Below are 20,221 nucleotides of genomic sequence, written 5' to 3' on the forward strand. Positions count from 1 at the left end.
GGAACCTTATTTCCAAGCTAGAATTCTATCCCCAGCCAAACAATTAATCAAAGGTGAAGGACAGAATAAAAAATTTCAGACAGGTGAAGTCTTAAAATATTTACCTCCATACCCTCTTTCTCAGGAAGCTACTAGAGGATATGCTCCATTAAAAGGAGGGAGGAAACCAAGAAAGCAGAAAACATGGGATATGGGAAACAGGAGATGGGCAACAGGAGCCCCAAGATGATAGCTGTGCACCTGCAGAGAGGGCCACCGGCCCTGCCTGGAGCCCGTCAGAGGCTCCATGGATTGAAAACCTGAGGTGACCGAAGATGATGAGAGGAGACAGAGCATCAGGGCATGAAACACTTATAAACAATACAAGAAAATAATCAACTGTAATAAGAAGACAATTTCAGGGGTAAGAAAAAGTAGCCGCGGTTCATTCTATGGCTCAGCTCAGAACAGTAAACTTAATCAAAACAAAGTCAACACTGAATACTGATCTAACCAAAATTACAACTTCCTTTGGAGGATGGGGGATTAGAAATGGGAGCATGAAGAGGTGAAAGAAAACAAAATCCCAGTCTCCGTAACAGGCAGTCAAAAGATAACGTCTAAGACTGAAAAATCAAGAAGTATCAACACATGCTTGTTGTTTATAAATATGGAGGTAAACACCAGAAGAATACACCAAGAGAGTTAGATTGTTGTCTTTGGGAAAGAAATGGAGAAGAGGATACCAGGATTGCTATTTTTCTGAAACAACCCTGTAGAACAAGTTAACTCTTCATGTGAACGAGTGACTTTGGTGAAAATAAAACCTCAAAAAAGTGAAGGAGTTATAAAGGATAAAATAGTGACAGCCAGAGTAGGCAACTCTGAGAGTGCCTGACTGTGAAAGTGAGGAGAGCGATAGATGAGCAGATAGAGAAGGATGTGGATGACGCGGGTTTTTAATGTAGGAGATAAGAGAGCAGGGTAGGTGCTGATGGTAAAGATCCAGCTGAATGAGGGAGTCTGAAGATGGGGAAGCTAGAGGGGTGGACGGAGTCTCCTGCCAGCTCGTGCTGGGACTTGCGTCCCACAGGCAGAGCGATGCTTCTAATGGAGTGCAGAACAGGACGGGTGCAGCGACGGGAAGGTCTATAGATCTGGTTATAGAAGGAGAGGGAGGGTCTCTTTCCTCCTTGAGGCACGGTCATGAGTTCAGAGTCAGCAGGAAATGAGTGGAGAGGATGAGGAGAAAAGTGAGAGTATGATCTACTCCTTGCTGAGGGGGAGGAGAAAGTTACTAACTGCAGGCACTGTGCATCTGAAGAGCGCCTAGTGGAAGCACCTTTAGCGCCCCACATGATGTTCTAAGAAATGCTCAATAATTGAATCTTCTAAAAAACAAACCAATGCATAGAAGAAAAGGATGGAAGCAAATAAAACAAAATGTTAAAAGTGATTATGTCTGAATGCTAGTAGGTTCTCTTCTATTCTCTATTTTTCAATTTTGAAAAGTACACATGTATTATATTATAATGGAAGTATTAGTCCTCATTTTTCAAAGGGAATCCTAAGTTTTGGTTCATAGAACCGAGCAGCACACATTGATGACACTATGTTCAAGAGATAAAGCTTACAGCAAAACACCAAAACAACCTAAATGTTCATTCTTCAATGGAGAACTGGTAAAATAATTACGCCACATATACACAGTTGAATTCTATGCAGCTGTTAAAAGAAGAGGATATGGAAGTATCTCCATGATACATGGTTAATAGATAAAAACAAAATAATGAGTAGGTTAATAGATTAAAAACAAAATAAGGAGCATGGTTAATGGATAAAACAAAATAATGAGCAATCTACCACTTCTATAAAAAGAGCTGATATTGAGCATGAAATTTTATATAGAAGGACGAATAAAAAGAATGAGGTGGGCTTCCCTGGTGGCGCAGTGGTTGAGAGTCTGCCTGCCGATGCAGGGGACACGGGTTCGAGCCCTGGTCTGGGAGGATCCCACATGCCGCGGAGCGGCTGGGCCCGTGCGCCACAACTACTGAGCCTGCGCATCTGGAGCCGTGCTCCGCAGAGGGAGGCCGCAACAGTGAGAGGCCCGCGCACCGCGATGAGGAGTGGCCCCTGCTCGCCGCAACTGGAGAAAGCCCTTGCACAGAAACGAAGACCCAACACAGCCAAAAATAAATAAATGAATGAATAAATTAAAAAAAAAAAGCACCTCAAATCTGACACGAACTCATGATCCTTACCCTCAAACCTGGCAAAAAAAAAAAAAAAGAATGAGGTAAATGTATACAAGCTGATAGGGAAACATCTTCAAAATATATTACTAATTGAAAAAAGAGGGTATGCAAAGGTAAGTACAGTACGTTCCCATTTTGTTAAAAACAAAAAGTACAAGTGACTATAAAATGTATAATCCAGAAACTGGCAAGGGTAGGTGCCTCTAGGAGGGGGATTTCTTCAATATTGGTACAGTAAATACTCTCACAACCAGAGGAGCAGCTGATTCACTGAGATGACTACTAAGTAACATGGTACACAGAGGTGCTGACCTGTTCCAGCATCACGATGGAGTCCCGGAGCACTCCTTTTAAGCGATGGGCCTGATCTTTGCTCTTTTGAATATTTTCTGCTCTTGATGCCATATCAGAGGCTAAACTGAAAGAAAAATACCATCTTAAAGATCAAGGGAATAGCTTCTAGGCTTTCGTCTCTAGAAATCATCAGTGCCCTATAAATTTGCAAATAAAACACAAAAGTAAACAAAAAAGTTTAGGACTGGAGAATAGTTGGCAGACCAAAATCTCTAAAATTGGAATTAAGTTTCCTGCAGCAAAGGAATTATTGACATAATAGGTTGCGAGGGAAGAAGACTTACTTTACAGATTTCTCTTCCTGGAGGTGAAGACGGTAAAAGGACTGAGCAGCATACTCTATCTTTGACAGCTTCAGAAACAGCGTCACATTCAATAAAACCAGCAACAGCAAACTAGGCAGAGCAAATCAGACCTGGTTAATCCACTATTACTCAGACCTAAAGCGTTGCTAATGCAGAGTAGACACACAAAAGCTTCAAAAATGTATATTATCCAGACCAGTTTCCAATTATTGTTATTATTTAAATCAATTACCCCATTTTATTGTATGAAATACTTATTTTTAAGTATTCAGTGGATGTTGAGGGAACAGTTAGAAGATAACTAGTGACAATAAAGTCCCCAAATAAGCAGGTTGGGATTGTCCCTGACGTCTCTTCTCTGCTAGGAATCCCAGCCATTGTGGATGTGCGACCACCGGCTTAGAAATCTACCATGTTAGCTTTCAAGATCTATTTTCGGGTGCTTTTGTCTTAAGCAATTATACATACATAATACTGCACTTCAGAAAGGAAATAAAGATCAATATGGATTTGATCTTAGATAGACCATGATGTACCTCTTATTCACAGCAGATGCCAAAACAAATTCACATTCACAAAATCACCATTCAGCAGAAATTTCTTCTAGTTCAACTTAGACAAAATTTCAAATCCCAAACATACATTAATTGGATCATATATAAAACGTTACCTGCTAAATAAACTTACTCTGTTGGTTCTCACAATAGTATTTCAAGTGAATGAACGTATCTCATTACACATACATGCAAATACATAGGTGGCATCATATCTCTCTTATTTTTTCTGTTAAAATATTGACTTGCCCTTAAAAATACATCGTATTCACTTTTACCCATCCAGAAGAAGATTTTTCTTGAATGAAAACTAAGGTAGTAGCAAGAAAATCAAATCTATGAAATTATTGTGTCACTGAAATGGGGTATAGATCAACATTTCAACATCTGACTGTAAATCTTCTACAAAGTAATACAAAAGATCACAGATAATATTTACTATTCAAAATTGTCACAGCAAACCAATGGAAGCAGAATATGAAAACCTTTTATAAAACTCAAAGGCACAACAAACATTTTGTATGTTCTGAAATCTATAATTAGAAAAAACAGCTGATATAAGAACTTCATTCCAAAACCCGGAGTGTATCATCCAGTCAGAACTAATTCAATTAAATGTGATGGACTACCTAAGATCCAAGTACAGCCATGGAGATAACAGTAGTCTAAATACGACTGGCTGAGTAGATTCCAGTAGAACACTCTGAGATTCAGACTAATTGCCCCAGTATTTCTCACCCTACAATCCTCAGATTATTTGCATCAGAATAACCTGCACGTGTGTTTTAGAATACTACTGATTCCTGATCCCTACTCAAGACCCACTGACTCGATCTGTAGGACTGGAGCTGGGAAATCTGTATTTCAGCAAGTGATTCTTATGCACAGTAAAGGGTAAGGACCACTGGTCTAATCAAGCAGAGTAAAATAGCATTGTTGAGATTTCATCAGCCTGCATATAAAAATATTCCCTTTAAATTTATGGTACTTCCCTAAAAATCTATGATGGTAGAAACAAATCAGATTAGTTTAAAAAACAAAAACATTTACTGAACGTGTATTTGGTATTCCCTCGAATTTAACAGTTCTTCTGAAAATCATTCAAAAACTATCAGACTGAAGCATATAAAGTTACTGTTTTTGAAGGCCAAAATTGGTCAAATTGTGGTAATTTCTATACAATAATATACAAATATGTTCAAATTCTTTTGGAAACCATTAAAAGATAAGTGAGGGCACAAGCAAACTAAGCATTCAACACAAATACTTACAAAATACTCATCACCACAATAAGGACGGTGTTATAGCTTTCAATTTCCTTTTTCTTTCCTGCAAATTATAAAAAAAGGCTGTATTAGAATCAGGATTGTTTAATTTCATTTGAAAAGTACTGGAAAAGAAGTTTTTTAAGTTATTTGTAAAGACAAAGTGATTTACAGTGAATTCCCTGCACCCCTCTTCTGACTTCTGATATCCTGAGTATTAGTAAACAAATCTACAAGAAGAAACCCTATATCAGTTCTGCAAATTTGGCCTATATTACAGATTAATTTGTTCTAAAATTAAACAAGCAATTCAATATATCATGTATGATCTCTAGCTAAGTTCCATCTCTGCAAATAATATTTGAACTAGTTTTACGTATAATGCTTCCCTCCTTAAAAAAAAACCTTTTTTAATCATCCTCACCTGTTCTCTGTTTCCCAAATTTTGTTGCCAAATTCCAAAATTAAAGAGCTATTAAGTTGAAATGGTAGAAAAACATATTCACACTAAGATGTAAACCTTAGAAAAGGATTTGATAATGTAGAAGGATGAGAAGGTATGACAGCTTTATAGCACTGAGAGGGAGGGAATAACAGTTAGTAGGGGCAAGATGTCTTCAAAATTGAGAGTAGAGATAATAAAAGTCAACTTCTATCTCTGCAATTTTGCTGGGCTGGCCCTGACAGTACATAAGGATTAAAAGCATACAAACATGGTAGTAGATTCAAGGGTAGAAATCAAATTGTGTACAAATGCTAGGCAGGAAGTTAGTGAGTGAAGCATCCAGCAATAGGGTAAGAGTCGTGGGGACTGGTGACCTGGGGAGAGTGCACGCTCAGTCAAATGGGGCAGCTGCTACTAAGCTCCAACCACCTGCTGCTACGAACGGATGTGGGTCCAGGGCTGCCAGATCTGAGACTCTATATAAAAATGTCCAAGGTTTAAAATACCATGTGGGCCCAGTAAAATACTTCTACTGGCCACATGTCTGCCATTTTGTAACTGCTCCTTTATACTTATATATTGGTCTTCATTCGACAAACATTATTGGAAAAGGAGAGGAGAAAGGGAGACCTCCTAACTGACGTGTCTTATAAACAAGAGGCATATTTGGCTTCATATAAAGTAAACTTATAAGGGAAAAAAACTTTCATCTCTGTTTACCAGGTAACAGCTACCTGTAATATCCCCTTTGGCATCTAAGCCCAGGTCTCCAGAAGAACGCTGAGAAGAAAGTTTAGCAGCTGTTTCTGCTGTTCTGTTGACTGTTCGCCTTCTCCTTCGTAGGCCACTAAGTTTTCCAGGGTCTTCAATGGACTGATTTACCATAGATTCTTCCGTTAACAAATCTGATTCTAAGAAGAAAAAAATCTTTAGATAGTGGAGAAACCTTCTCAAGTATAAGATACTGGGGGGTTGGTCGTTGTTTTGTTCTCAGTTTGCTTTTTTTTAGACCTTGGTAACTTTCTTTAACTATTACTCAGATTCTTATGGCCTAGATTCAAACTTTACTCTTAATGAAAAGTTTTGGAGCGTACGATGATCCCATAATGAGGCTGCATTATTCTAGGAAGAATGAACTGTATTAATTAATGACAGGATCATCAGAGCAAATTTGCCATGTGCTATATTAAGTATTAATGTAGAGATTTCAGTTATGGAAACAACCCACTTACATTGGATCATTAGAAAGATTTCCAAGATAGATTATAGTACTTGATTGTCAATCTCAAAGGAAGGAGAAGCATATAATAGTTCTAATTTACAATGAGGGTTTGCAAAAAAGGAAGCACTAGTAAAGAAAATCTGCAAACAACCTGTCAATAAAAACCTCATTTTTCACATTTGTTTTAACCTTTCCCTTCACCAGATTTTTCATTAGAAGTTCATTATCTAGTGGCCAAACTCATTTTTGAGTTTCATTTTTCTAGTGATCTGGAGCTTAATCATGAAATAACCAAAGACAAGGAAACAAGGAAAATAAATAATCAACAAGCTGGATGATGAAGCCTTAAATTACCCTGAGTTGATTGGCCACCACCTTTTCTTTAACTAAAATTAATTATGCTCACATATGTATCTATATGTTTTTTCCTCATGTATATTTTAAGGAATATCCAAACAGAACTACATCACCTCCCCTGTCTAGTACCTACCCACCTCCACCAAAACCACACATGTACATGGTACCATTGCTAGGTGGGCCTGCGTAAACCCCAGAGAGCTGCATTGGTAAGGGAGATGTGGGCCTGAGGACGCTCCAGACCTTCGTGGGCACAAGTGCATACTTATGACTGGATTACCCAGTCCCTCACTGCAGTTAGCTTCCTTGGCTCCTTACAGAGGGAGGGAGTGTGACAGCTCCTAACTGTGTGATCTTGGACAAGTCACTTAACCTCTCTGTGTGTTTCAATGGAAAAAAAAAATAACAGTACTTATATCTCACAGGGTTGTAATGACTTGATATTTATAAAGCACACAGAACAACGTCTGGCATATCATAAGCATTATAGAAGTGTTTGGTAGACCAATGAAAATTAGAAGTTTTGAAATTCCAAGTGGAGTAGTTGGAACCACTTCAGTAGGAGTCATTCCAACATCATCTACCAGTTCCTGCTATGAATCCAAATGAAGAATCCATCCATCCTGTTAATAAATGCCATTTTTACGAAAATAGATAAATCAAGAAATTTACAAACCAAGCTGTTTGAAATAGTCCTCCAAGGAACTCCAGGAATTCTTCTCAATTAAAGATTTGACAACGGCCCATGGTTGTTTTTTGTATTTCAAATCTGTTGAAACTCTAATAGATAAGGAAGAAAGAAGAATATTTAATTTACAAAATTTAATTATATTATTAACATTACAATTAGATGTAGGAATGAATTCAGCGGAAAGCCAAAAGGATTCAAAGTCATTAAGACTATTAAAAAAAAAATTGTTCACTGATAATGAATTCTTTAAAAAATTACTGGGCGCTGCTAAAATTTCATCAACTTGGCATTTTATTTCTTTCCTTTCTCTAACCCTGAATTTTCTTTACGTAAATAGCAACAAAGGCTCAAAATAAATTTTAAATTTCCTAAATGCCTCGTATAAAAAATCTCTAGTGGTCATACATTAGCTGCAAGTCACTACATTAGCTGAGACTAGGCCAATTGTGTGATGGCCCAGCACCACCTTTAACATGCCAACATTTCTGGTCTCCCATCTCAACAGAGCTGTTTACCGCGCCCACCACGTGCTCCTCAAGTCTCCCAGTCCCCTTGCCATTAAACGGGGTCCTGTGACCAGTTCTGGCCACTGGACTGCGAGCACGGCTCTACAGCTCTCTCTTCCAGTGGCAACTGAAGTGACACATATTCTGGATTGTGCAGCCCCGGGAGGTCAAAGCCTTCATCAGCCTGGGTCCTCGAGTAAGGATCCCCGCCCCTCTGCGGACTGCCGGTGGACACGTAAAGCAAGAAATAAAGCTTTGTTGTGTAAGGCTACCACTAAGATTTCGGGATTGATACGTTACCAGCACACAGTGTAGCCTGTCCTGACTAAAACACTCATTTACAGCAGCTCACCTCAACCGGCATTTCTGCTTTGAAGATCGGATGATATAGTATCTGTTCAGAGTATAGAAGTAATCATGGTAGGGGACGTTGTGTGTCAGCACTTCTGAATCTACCAAATAAAATTGTGCTTCCCGACTTTCTTTATACAGTCTCTGTCAAAATAAGATTAAATTTTTTTGCACGTACATGTTTAATACATCAAATTCCTCGCCAATTTAGAGCCTATATACTAGAATTCCTTCTCACAAATTACAAAAAACATGAGAAGCTTATATACAGAGCCAGAAGGGTCACCATGTTGGCTGTGAGATCTATGAATTGAGACAGGACCTGCAGAAATAGTATTTGCTGCCTCTCTGTCATTTCACTGTATAATTGTTTTTTTCCTTTCTTTTAGGCATGAGGAGGAGAAAGGAACTACATAATCTCTCGTGTGTGTTAGTAATTTATAAAGAATTGCAAATGTTCCTGGTAGGGAAACAATTCAAAATTCAATTGAACAAAGCCAGGACCCCAGCCTAAAATTCATCAAAGTTTAACAAAACCACCCTTCACCAAAAATGTGAAGGAAGGAGACAACCAAACAAAACACTGCTTTCCCTAAACAGGATCAGAAGTGGTTGCTGGTCAAATCTTTCTCATTTTCACCTTACCGATTCTGCCCATCCTCTAAGGTTATCAAAGACTCTCCAATTCAAAATACAAAACTTCTCTTAAATGTCTGAAAATCTTTGGAAGAAAAAAATTTAAGTCCTTTTGAACACTGACGGACAAAAACTATGATAGCACAACTAATTCAGATGTTAATAAATATTTTCTAACTTTGCAGAACAGTTATACTATATGTCAACAAAAACTGGCCAAACATAAACCCCACTGTATGACAGTGCCATGCTGGTCACACAGTAGACAGAGCATTAAATATCTTACAATCTCTTCCTCATATGTCACAGAAGCCATCTAGTTATTTGGCCCTAACCCTTGACATGATCCAGTAAATCAGATTCCAGTAGTGTTCTTTTAAAAACCATTTATTATGGAAAAGTTCAAACATATACAAGAGTAGAAATGAACATTATACAATAAACCCTCAAAAGCTCATCAACCAGCTTCAACAATATTAACTCCTGCCCAGTCCTGTTTCATCTGTACCTCTCCCCATGTTCCCTCCCTCTACTCCCATCCTCTGCCTGACTAGATTACTTTTAAAAGACACCCTAGATACCAACATAATTTCATCCAAAAATACATCAGTATATCTCTTTATAAATTCCTCAGTATATCCCTTTAAAAGATAAATATTCTTTTCTTTAAAATATAGCTACAATACCATTATTGCACATAAAAATGAACAATTCGTTAAATCTCAGAAATACCCTTTTACAGTTGGTTTGCCTGAGTTAGGATTGAGTTAATTTGGTTGATATACCTCTTAAATCTCTTTTAACCTGTACACAGTTTCTCCTCTATTTTTTTCCTTGCTGTTTATTTGTTGAAACTGTCCTGTAAATTGGTGACTAGGACCTATGATAGGCATCTTCCCTCTTCCCACATGCACGATTCTTTTGGAATACTGGCAGCATAGACATACCTGCTTTTCAGTGGCCGTGGTGCACTTTCCAGTTAGTGGATTATTAAGGACTATAGTGTAGGTCATGGTTCTCAGTTGGTCACCTCCAGGTTCTACATTCCAAGGGGTAGATACTACATCTAATCACAGCAAATATAAAAAGAGTTAGTTCTAGAAATTTGAGGGGTATGGCTTGGAATGGAATCAAAGAGGGAGTTTTTGAATTATTTCAATTTTTATTTTTGACCAATCCTAACTTCCTTATAACTGTGTTATTAGTTTAACATTAAACAAGAGTAAAATCACATGTTAGGCACTCTTCTTGTATGTGACATACGCCCCATCTCTGATCCATTTACTTCTAAATTGTAGTCTATTAAAAAACTTTTTTCTTTTCTCTAGAAGATAAAATTAAAAGTCATTTCATCAGTAGGCGTCTTTATAAAGTCCCCAGTACCTATGAAGAGAAGTAACGGTGCTGGCCTTATTAAACAGAGATAGAACACTTCAACATTTCCATCACTGAGGACAAGACCTTGAATTATGCAGCAATATGATCTGATCCCAACTTGTGGGGAAATCACGTCGATGAGAATCATGTAGTGTTAATTGCTTATCCGCCGAGATGTTTAATCAAGGAGGGAGCAACGGAATGTAAATAAACTATGTAACCTTTTCTATATGAAGAAAGCTATAGAATAATCTGTCTGCATTTATGGCAAGATCTTGGTCAAAATTCTCTTTTATTTACTTAGCAACAACACAGTGAGTAAAGACACACTTTGAACGGAAATATATCTTTAGAACATAGCACCATACATTAACAAAGGTCCTTTAACAAGCCGAACACTAGGAAAATATAGGTAACAGCATCATGAACTCTATTCAAAGATCTGACTAAGCTGGCTAATGTTGTTGGCACAATGGATTTAGGCAATTAGTATATCTGGCTGCTATTCATCAATGTCCTAAAACATAGTTCTCCAGGTAGACATGAATGGCAAGAAGATACAAAATAGATTCAGAACAGATATAATAAGTTAAATATAAGCTACTAAGTGAAAAGAAAGATTTATATCCCTCAGGTATTATACATTTTTAAAACTGGAAGAACTGGAGCTTCCCTGGTGGCGCAGTGGTTAAGAATCCGCCTGCCAATGCAGGGGACATGGGTTCGAGCCCTGGTCCAGGAAGATACCACATGTCGCGGAGCAACTAAGCCCGTGCACCACAACTACTGAGCCTGCGCTCTAGAGCCCGTGCTCCGCAATAAGAAAAGCCACTGCAATGAGAAGCCCGCGCAACGCAACGAAGAGTAGCCCCTGCTCTCCGCAACTAGAGAAAGCCCGTGCGCAGCAATGAAGACCCAATGCAGCCAAAAATAAATAAAATAAATAAATTTTTTTAAAAAACTGGAAGAACTGAAAAAAGTAATGATTTTTAAAAACATGACATTCTTAATATAATCACAAGACTCAATAGCTATCAATTAGAAACTGCTTTGCTACTCTACTATAAATAATAAGGAAAAATTACTCTTTACAACTGAATCTATATCAATGATATAATCCATGAATATGTAATTATGTTTACATAAAAGTTTCAAATAAAGGAATAACATCTAATCGTTAATAAAATGGCTAAATTATAAACTATATTTAAATTGATTGTAGAATAACTTTCTCTTTAACTATGTCAAATGACTCAGCTTATATGGATCTCTGCTACTGCTGATTTCTAATTTTATATAGCAAGCTGAACCACATGCTCCCAAAGTTTCTAAAATATCTTGAAATATTTAGGATAAATTCAATTTCAAATTGACTACAAGCTTATTTGAGATGTTTACCAAAATAGAACTTTTAATACATAATCAATAAAATCTTTTTTATAACTAACTTCCTAACTGGAATTTTTTTTTTTTTTTGGTATTTTCATTAAGGTAGACCATAGACACTGCAATCTCAAATTTCCATGAATTTGCACAGAGAAAACACACACGTGTACCACTACCCAGATCAAGACAGAGAACTTTACCAGCATCCCAGAAGCCCCCTCCCAGTCTTTACCGACCCAATTACCAACAGCAGTTAACTAGTATGCTGATTTTATGTCCCTAAATAACTTTTACCTGTTTTTGAACTTTATATAAAGAAATCATAGTATGTACTGTTTTGTGTCTGGCTTCTTTTGCTTAATATTACAGAATATCAGTAAGATTTACTCATTATTATAAGTAGCAGGTTTTTTTTTTTCATTGCTATACAGTATTCTTTTGTGTGAACATACACAATCTGTTTATCCATTCTATTATTGGTGGATATTTGGGTTGTTTTGAGTTTGGGAGCCATTATAAATAATGCTGCTATGAACACTGCAGTACATGTCATTCAGAGTACACATGTACCCATTTCTGAAGGTTATATATACCTAATAGTAGAATTGTTGAGTCAGCTTTAGTAGATACTGCCAAACCATTTAGCAAAGTAATTGCACCAATTTATATTCTACTAGAATCCAATTTTTCCACAGTAGAACCATTTTAAAGGTGGTTCAACCCAAGTAAACTGCCACATTAATAAATAAATGGAGTTTTAGTTCTCAAAGGGTCTGAACTTAATTGTAGGTAGGACCTGACTAATTGGACAATTATACTATTTACATGTGATTTTAGCCAAAACACCTAAACACTAGTTTAGATATCACCAAAATAAAATGGAAGCCTGTCTAAATTTTCCCCTTGACAACATAAATCAATTAATATAGGCTCAACCCTCTAAGGATAATAAAATTCTCCCAAATTTATCATTAGATAAGAACACAAGACCAACCTATTATATTTCTAGAACTGGCAAATATCTGCATAAAGCGTGAACTGGTGAACAGCAACTCAAACATTCTCTCAGCACTGATACGAAAAACACGGTTGATATAAAGTCTTCCACGAAGATCTTTCTCAGGAATATTTTCTGGGGAAACAAAAAACATGGAACAAAAAGTGAAGAAATCAGGGAAAGGTAATTTCAAGGTTTTGTTTTGTTTGTTTTGGGCACAAAATGTTTTTTAAATGTGATTACAATGATCAGCACATTACAGGACACTATTAAAACTCTAAATTGGTATTATATACATATGTACTATGTATAACTATACATAATAGTATATAGTAATTAAACTATATATGATCAATAGTTCAGTCAAAACCCAAAAGATATAGAAATATTTAACTTGAATATCAAACTCCTATAATATATCATTCAAAAGAATATTTCACGAATTTCTGTGTCATCCCTGTGCAGGGGCCATGCTAATCTTCTCTGTATCATTCCAATTTTAGTATATGTGCTGCCAAAGCGAGCACTCAAAAAAATATTTCAAGAGTGACAAGGGCAGTACTGAGACACATAGGGTGGTATCTACCACAGCGAATAGCAGGTCCTATTTCTGAATATGCATTCAGTAATTACTAAGTCATGAATGACTCAAATATCTATCTGCTGCACTCACTAACTTACTAGCCTGAACAGTGTTTCAAACTTGACTTAAAGCTCACTCCCCCAAGACAAGTACCACTGTATCCACTACTTACTCTCAATACCACACTTTAAAAGAAATCCTTCTGAAAAGTATTCTTCAAAACTAAATAAAGCCCAACGGAATATTACATTTTTCTAAGAACTTGACAGCGATAATTATGTTGAAAACTCCTGGTAGCAAATGAAGAAGCAACATCTGCTCACCTCTCCTCATGTTCCCTGGAAACACTGCATAAAAGAGCCCAGGAATCTATGGTGCTTAGCATATGGCAGGTATTGTGCTAAGCACGTTACAAATATTCACTCGTCTTATCCTCACAGCAATCCTGTGAGATAAGAGGTATTAACATCTTCATCTCCATCGTACAGATGAGAAAACTGAGACACTGAGAGAATTGCTGAAACTCGCTGAAGCTCTGTGGCTAGTGAGTGACTGAATTGGAATTTGAATTCACTGTAGCTCCAGAGCACACAAACTAAACCTCTATTTTATAGTTCAAGGAGTTTAACTTAGAAGAATTAAAAGGAAATGAAAAAAAAAAAAAGGACATCTAGGAATAGGAGCCTGGTAGAATAAAGGAAATAGAGTAAAGCAATCCAATGTGAAATTTTAATGATTTCAGGACTGGGATTATTTATTATTTCAAGGATTATGCCTGTCAGTACAGAATGACAACTGTGACAAAAGCTCCCCATAGTTCACAAATCAAGCTCTAAGAATTATCTGTGTCAAGCATCTGTCCATGTTAAGCCATGAGAAGCAGTCACTTAAAGTAAAAGATAGTGGTCTAAGAATCAGAAAAACTCTTCTAGCTCTGCCTTCACCCCAGCTATTGGTTTTTCTCCCTCATGAAATGGTTTGTGTCTCCCTATTTTGCTACAGGTGCAAAGAACTTAGGGATATCGGGTAGATGCTGATTTACCTTCTCCCTGTAATGTGTAGGCAAAAGCTATTCACTGCAATTTCAAGTAATGGCTCCTTCGGCATAGAAATGAATCACCAAAACTAGGCAATTAACTAAGGTTCTGTGAGGCAACTTCCTAATTAGGCTTGAGAAATAGCTTTTTCTGACATAGAAGTACTACATGTTCATTGTAAAAATAATTCATGTATTCACAAAGAAAGCAAACAAGTACAGGTGATTCTATTAATCCTGCTCATCACCTTCACAGAACTTATCCCAACTTGTAATTATATTTTTATTGGCTTAGTGACTTGTGTATTGTCTCTCTCCTGCACTAGACTCTAAGTTCTATGTGAGCAGGGATCATGTTGATTTCAAACACCTAAGTACATTACATGTTTGGCACACAATAAGTGTTAAATAACTTTCTGAATGAATAAGTGACTATGGAAAACGCAAAAAATCTTAGGGTCTACTTTTATTTATAGGACTTTAAATTTGCAATCTTATTTTTAAACTTTTTATTTTTTAATAATTTTAGAGGTACAATTAACTAAACTAGGCTTTATTCCTATTTTTTCCAGTAATGTCCTTTTCTGTTCAAGAACCCAACCCAAAGTCCCATGTTGAATTTAGTTGTTATCTTCTTAGTCTCCTCCAATCTATGACAGTCCCTCACTTTTTCCTTGTTTTTCAGTGCCCTTATACATTTGAAAAGTACAGGTCAGGTATTATGTAGAATGTCCCTCAATTTGGGTTCATCTGAGGGTTTTTTTTTTTCATGATTAGACCGGGGTTTGGATTTTGGGGAAGAATACCACAGAGGTGAAGTACCCTTCTCCTCAAACTCAGGGTGTACACATATCAGCATGACTTACGATGATGTTAACCTTGATCACTTGGGGGTGTCTGGCAGCCTTCTCCACTTCAAAAGTATTATTTTCCTCTTTCCACATTCTATTTGTTAGAAATGAGTCACTAAGTTCAGCCCATACTCAAGGGGAGGAGAATTAAGCTCCACCTCCCGGAAGGGGGAGTATCTACATATATTATTTGGAACTCTGTAAGGAAGACTCGTGCTTGCTCCCCGATTTATATATTTATTCAATCATTGGTATCAGTTTGGACTTATGAATAATTATTTTATACTTTAGGTTATAATGCAGTATTATCATTTATTTTGCTGCTCACATTTTTTTTTGTTCGGCCATTAGAAGCTCTTTCAGGTTGACTCCTATGTCCTTTTGACATGCCTCTTTTTTTCTTTTTCAAGCACTTCTTTATATTCTGGCACTACAAGATGTTCCAGGTTCATTTTGTATATTCCCCAACTGGGCCCTAGAAGCAGCCATTTCTCTAAGGAGTCCTGGAACTATAATTTTTCAAAAGTAAGTTTCCTGTTCACATTTAAGAAGGACATAAATTACACTTATATAAATATTTCAATACAATATCTTCATATTTCATTTAAACTCCATTATTCGATAAAATGTTCTATATCAAGACTGGTAAAACATAATCTGTGGTATTGCTGCTGGAAATTAACAATAATACTTTTTGTATGTAAATGTGTTTGAGGAAGTAAGGATATGAAACAAACTATTTCCATCTGGGATTATTTTTTTTTATATTTATTTATTTGGCTGTGCAGGGTCTTAGTTGCGGCATGGGGAATCTTTGTTGCGACATGCACGATCTTTAGTTGCGGCATGCATGCGGGATCAAGTTCCCTGACCAGGGATCGAACCCGGACCCCTGCATTGTGAGCGCAGAGTCTTAGCCTCTGGACCACCAAGGAAGTCCCTGGGATTATTTATCTATTAAATTCATGGTACTTTAAAGCTTCCTACCTAAGTAACATCACCAATAATATTGCTGGAAATTTATTAAGCTAGCAGGTGGCATTTTAAATGGGGAAAGGAACACTGCTCAAATTAGTAGCAGGTTACTATTTCCAATAAAGAAGAAATACTATTTCAAGCATATAAGTTTGAAAGTGGCCAGTGGAAATCGTGGGAAAATTGAGACATAAATATGAGAAGGACCTGGACATGAATAAAACTGAAACCAGATATTGATAGTATTTTGAGGATGTGTGAAAAATGTATTAGGTAGGTATGCAAGAAAATTAGGTAATTTGGAGTTTAATTGAGTAACTAAGGACACACAATTTGTTTTATCTTCCATTTTCTAAAAATGGGTGATTAGGGCTCATATGCAATACAGAAACTACATCACTATTATTCCTTGTTTATTTCTAGATAAAGACACAGCTTATATGAGTTTTAATGTTATCCTTTAATCATTAACGTTAATTTTATAGGAACTCAATAAAGAAAGTAAGGCTTTTTTTTTAAAGGACCATTCTTATAAAAGAGCAGGTGAGAAAGAAGGGGGGGAAAAAAATCCCCGTTTTGCTGTCACTTACGTGTCTGGCCACTGGGTGCCAGAGTAGATCTTCCTACAGTTAGAGGTTCAGGCAGGCAGGGGATAACTAATTCACAGGACTGCATACCCAAGCATGAATGGTAAGGACACCAAGAGAGTCTAGTCATTCCTGGTGCTCGATTCTTTTTTAAAAAAACTTCCTCTCAACTATCTTTTCAAAAGAACACATCAACTGTCTTCTTAATGCATTCTATGATACTTTAGGGACTTGTTTATTTTTTTTTTATTTTATTTTTTTTTAAATTTTATTTTATTTATTTATGGCTGTGTTGGGTCTTCGTTTCTGTGCTAGGGCTTTCCCCAGTTGCGGCAAGCGGGGACCACTCTTCATCGCGGTGCGCAGGCCTCTCACTGTCGCGGCCTCTCTTGTTGCGGAGCACAGGCTCCAGACGCGCAGGCTCAGTAACTGTGGCTCACGGGCCCAGTTGCTCCGCGGCATGTGGGATCTTCCCAGACCAGGGCTGGAACCCGTGTCCCCTGCATTGGCAGGCAGACTCTCAACCACTGCGCCACCAGGGAAGCCCGGGACTTGTTTATTTTTATTTACGTTTTTAAGAGCGTGGGTTTAGTTTTCATCAGAGATGCTTCAGTGTTTCCAAACCAAGGTTAAACTTGATTTGGATTTGGTTTTCAAGGATTTGGTCTTGGTTTGGTTTTGGATCTGGATTTGATCTTAGATTTGGACTTGATTTGGATTTGACTTAGATTTGCCTTGGATCTAGTTTTGGTTTTCATGGATTTAGTAAACAGCCTTCAGGGGTTCCCAAACCAGGTCTAAGCCGAACAGCAAGTGGACTAGCAAATACAATCCTGCCGGACAGATCCAAAGCACCACAACGTCCCCATCGCCAATATTCTGGTAGGAATATTAATATAACATGCTGGTACAAAAGCAGGTATAGCAAAACTCCACTGGCATTACTCCTTTCTTGAAATTTGAAAGTAGTCACTACCCTAGATCTTTCCCATTGTCTCCTCACTTCACTGACTTCGGTGTCAATAATCTTACAGCTAAAAAGAAAAAAAATTCCTTGAAATGCCCACTTGATAAGCATGACAAGCCCTAGGTTATTGGTTCTAACAAGAGAAAGTAAAGAGAATATGATTTGCTATAAAGTTTCCCTTAAGCAACTGCTTTTTATTTTTATTATATTCTCTACTTTTGAATCTCTCTCTATTTCTCTTCTTTTTTTGTGTGGTTAAGGAAAGTAGTAAAATTATAGTGTTACACCATGAAGATTTTTATTATGATTTTTTTAAACTGAAACGTTATTAAAGACTCAAATGTAAGACCTGAAACCATAAAACTTCTAGAAGAAAACATAAGCAGTACATTCTTCGACAGCTTTCTTAGCAGTATTTTTTTGTGTATGTCTCCTCTGGCAAGACAAATAAAAGCAAAAATAAATAAATGGAACTAGATCAAACTAAAAAGCTTTTGCACAGTGAAAGAAACTATAATCTAAATGAAAAGGCTGACTAGAATGGGAGAAGACATTTGCAAACGATATATCTGATAAGGGGTTAATATCCAAAATATACAAAGAACTCATACAACTCAACAACTGAAAACCACCTGATTAAAAAATGAAATGAGCAGAGGACCTGAATAGATATTTTTCCAAAGAAGACATACAGATGGCCAACTGGCACATGAAAAGATGCTCAACATCACTAATCATCAGGGAAATGCAAATCAAAACCACAATGAGGTACCACCTCACACCTGTCAGAATGGCTGTTATCAAAAAGACAGCAAATAACAAGTATTGGGGAGGATGTGGAGAAAAGGGAACCCTTGTGCACTGTTGGTGGGAATGTAAACTGGTGAAGTTACTATGGAAAATAGTATGTAGGTTCCTCAAAAAATTAAAAATAGAACTACCATACAATCCAGCAATTCCACTCCTGGGTATTTATCTGAAAACGAAAACACTAATTCAAAAAGATATATGCACCCCACTATGTTCACTGTAGCATTATTTACAGTAGCCAAGATATGGAAGCAACCTAAGTGCCCATCAACAGATAAATGGATAAAGAAAGTGTGGTATATATATATATATATATATATATATATATATATATATATATACACACACACACACACACACACACACACACACACACACACAATGGAATATTACTCAACCATAAAAAAGAATGAAATCTTGCCGTTTTGACATAGATGGACCTAGAGGGTATTATGCTTAGTGAAATAAGTCAGACAAAGACACATACTGTATGCATTCACTTATATGTGGAATCTAAAAACCAAAACAATGAACAAACATAACAGAAACAGAGTCATAGATAGAGAGAACAAACAAGTGGTTCCCAGACGGGAAGGGGGTTGGAGGAGGAGAAAAACAAGTGAGGGAGATAAGAAGTACAACATCCAGTTACAAATGAGTCATGGATAAAAAGAAAAAAATTGCTTTTCCCTTGCTACTGCTTCATCTCCACCATCTTAAGGCTTGGGACGTTAAAAGCTAAACGTGATGAAGATTTTCAAATTCCAGGCTTCTGCAAAGTGGAGAGAGGTTAGATTTAGCAGTCCCTTTCCTCTATTTCTTATTAACTTCCATCCTTTTTTGGTTCATTATAGAGTGAGACTGTATCTAATGCAAAAACCAAATGCTCAATTTGCACACACCTAATATAAAAGTAAACATTAAAAGACGTAACTGAAATTTTACTAAAATTTATAAGAAATTTTTTACCTTCATCAACAGAATCTGAAGTGCTGCTTTTGTCCAAAGAAAGATATTCATTTTTATTCAAGTCCAGTGATTTTGATGACAGTCTACTTAACCTCTTTTCTGAAGTTAGTGAAGGGCTTTTGATCTGTTTCTCACTTTGGGGTTCCTCTTTCCCTAACCCCTAAAAAGCAAACAATGAGATCTTTAATAATAAAGACACTTTGAAATACTGCTTTTTGAAAAATTTGTTATGTTTGTATCACATTTCCAATTCAGTCCAAAAAATATTGGTAGATAACATAGACCATCCTAAAGTCATCTTCTTATACATTAATGAACAATAAATTTATGAAGAACATCATAAAAAAAGAACTCACAGACAATTAACAATGTGTGAATCACTTAAGTCGAAGAGAAAGGGGACAAAGGACAAAAATAATAGAACAGTCAGTTCTTTGGGCTGTGCAAAGGAAAGGAGTCAAACCCAGTTAGTTTCCCCAGACAATACCTGCCCCATCACCTCAAGGAAGAGAACTCACCCATCTCTCAAGACCAGTAACTAAAGGGGAAAGGGAAAGAAAAAAGAGAGATAAAAGTCACATAAGAGTACAGTGAGGGAGAAAAGATTAAAAGGGAAAATTAATTTCGCAGCAAACCCATAAGAACAGAGTTGGCTTTGCTGTTAAAGGACTAAGGAATTGGGCATTAAAATATATTCAGTATATACTGCTATCCATACTTTCTGGGAATGGCTTAATAAAGATATGTCATTTCTATAATA

General features: G+C 36.8%; 1 protein-coding gene and 1 non-coding gene across 5 annotated transcripts in view; both read right to left on the minus strand.

Moving 5' to 3' along the window:
- GRAMD1C (GRAM domain containing 1C) overlaps positions 1 to 20,221 on the minus strand; it is a 95,986-nt gene that overhangs the window by 5,054 nt on the left and 70,711 nt on the right. For 3 of the 4 annotated variants that reach the window (XM_059921108.1, XM_059921110.1, XM_059921111.1), the window contains 9 exons: positions 19,462 to 19,621; positions 12,681 to 12,818; positions 9,871 to 9,989; positions 8,289 to 8,431; positions 7,416 to 7,519; positions 5,895 to 6,071; positions 4,722 to 4,779; positions 2,876 to 2,986; positions 2,550 to 2,655 (listed from right to left, as the gene is read on the minus strand). In XM_059921108.1, the coding sequence (XP_059777091.1) occupies positions 2,550 to 2,655; positions 2,876 to 2,986; positions 4,722 to 4,779; positions 5,895 to 6,071; positions 7,416 to 7,519; positions 8,289 to 8,431; positions 9,871 to 9,989; positions 12,681 to 12,818; positions 19,462 to 19,621 (1,116 nt within the window). The remainder of the gene's footprint in view (positions 1 to 2,549; positions 2,656 to 2,875; positions 2,987 to 4,721; positions 4,780 to 5,894; positions 6,072 to 7,415; positions 7,520 to 8,288; positions 8,432 to 9,870; positions 9,990 to 12,680; positions 12,819 to 19,461; positions 19,622 to 20,221) is intronic. The other variant, XM_059921109.1, reaches the window with a different exon arrangement.
- LOC132365661 (U6 spliceosomal RNA) lies at positions 13,109 to 13,210 on the minus strand. The gene has a single exon (XR_009503184.1). It is a non-coding gene; the product is annotated as a U6 spliceosomal RNA (small nuclear RNA).

The sequence above is a fragment of the Balaenoptera ricei genome, chromosome 4 (genome assembly GCF_028023285.1).
Source record: "Balaenoptera ricei isolate mBalRic1 chromosome 4, mBalRic1.hap2, whole genome shotgun sequence".
In the NCBI taxonomy this organism is placed as follows: domain Eukaryota; kingdom Metazoa; phylum Chordata; class Mammalia; order Artiodactyla; family Balaenopteridae; genus Balaenoptera; species Balaenoptera ricei.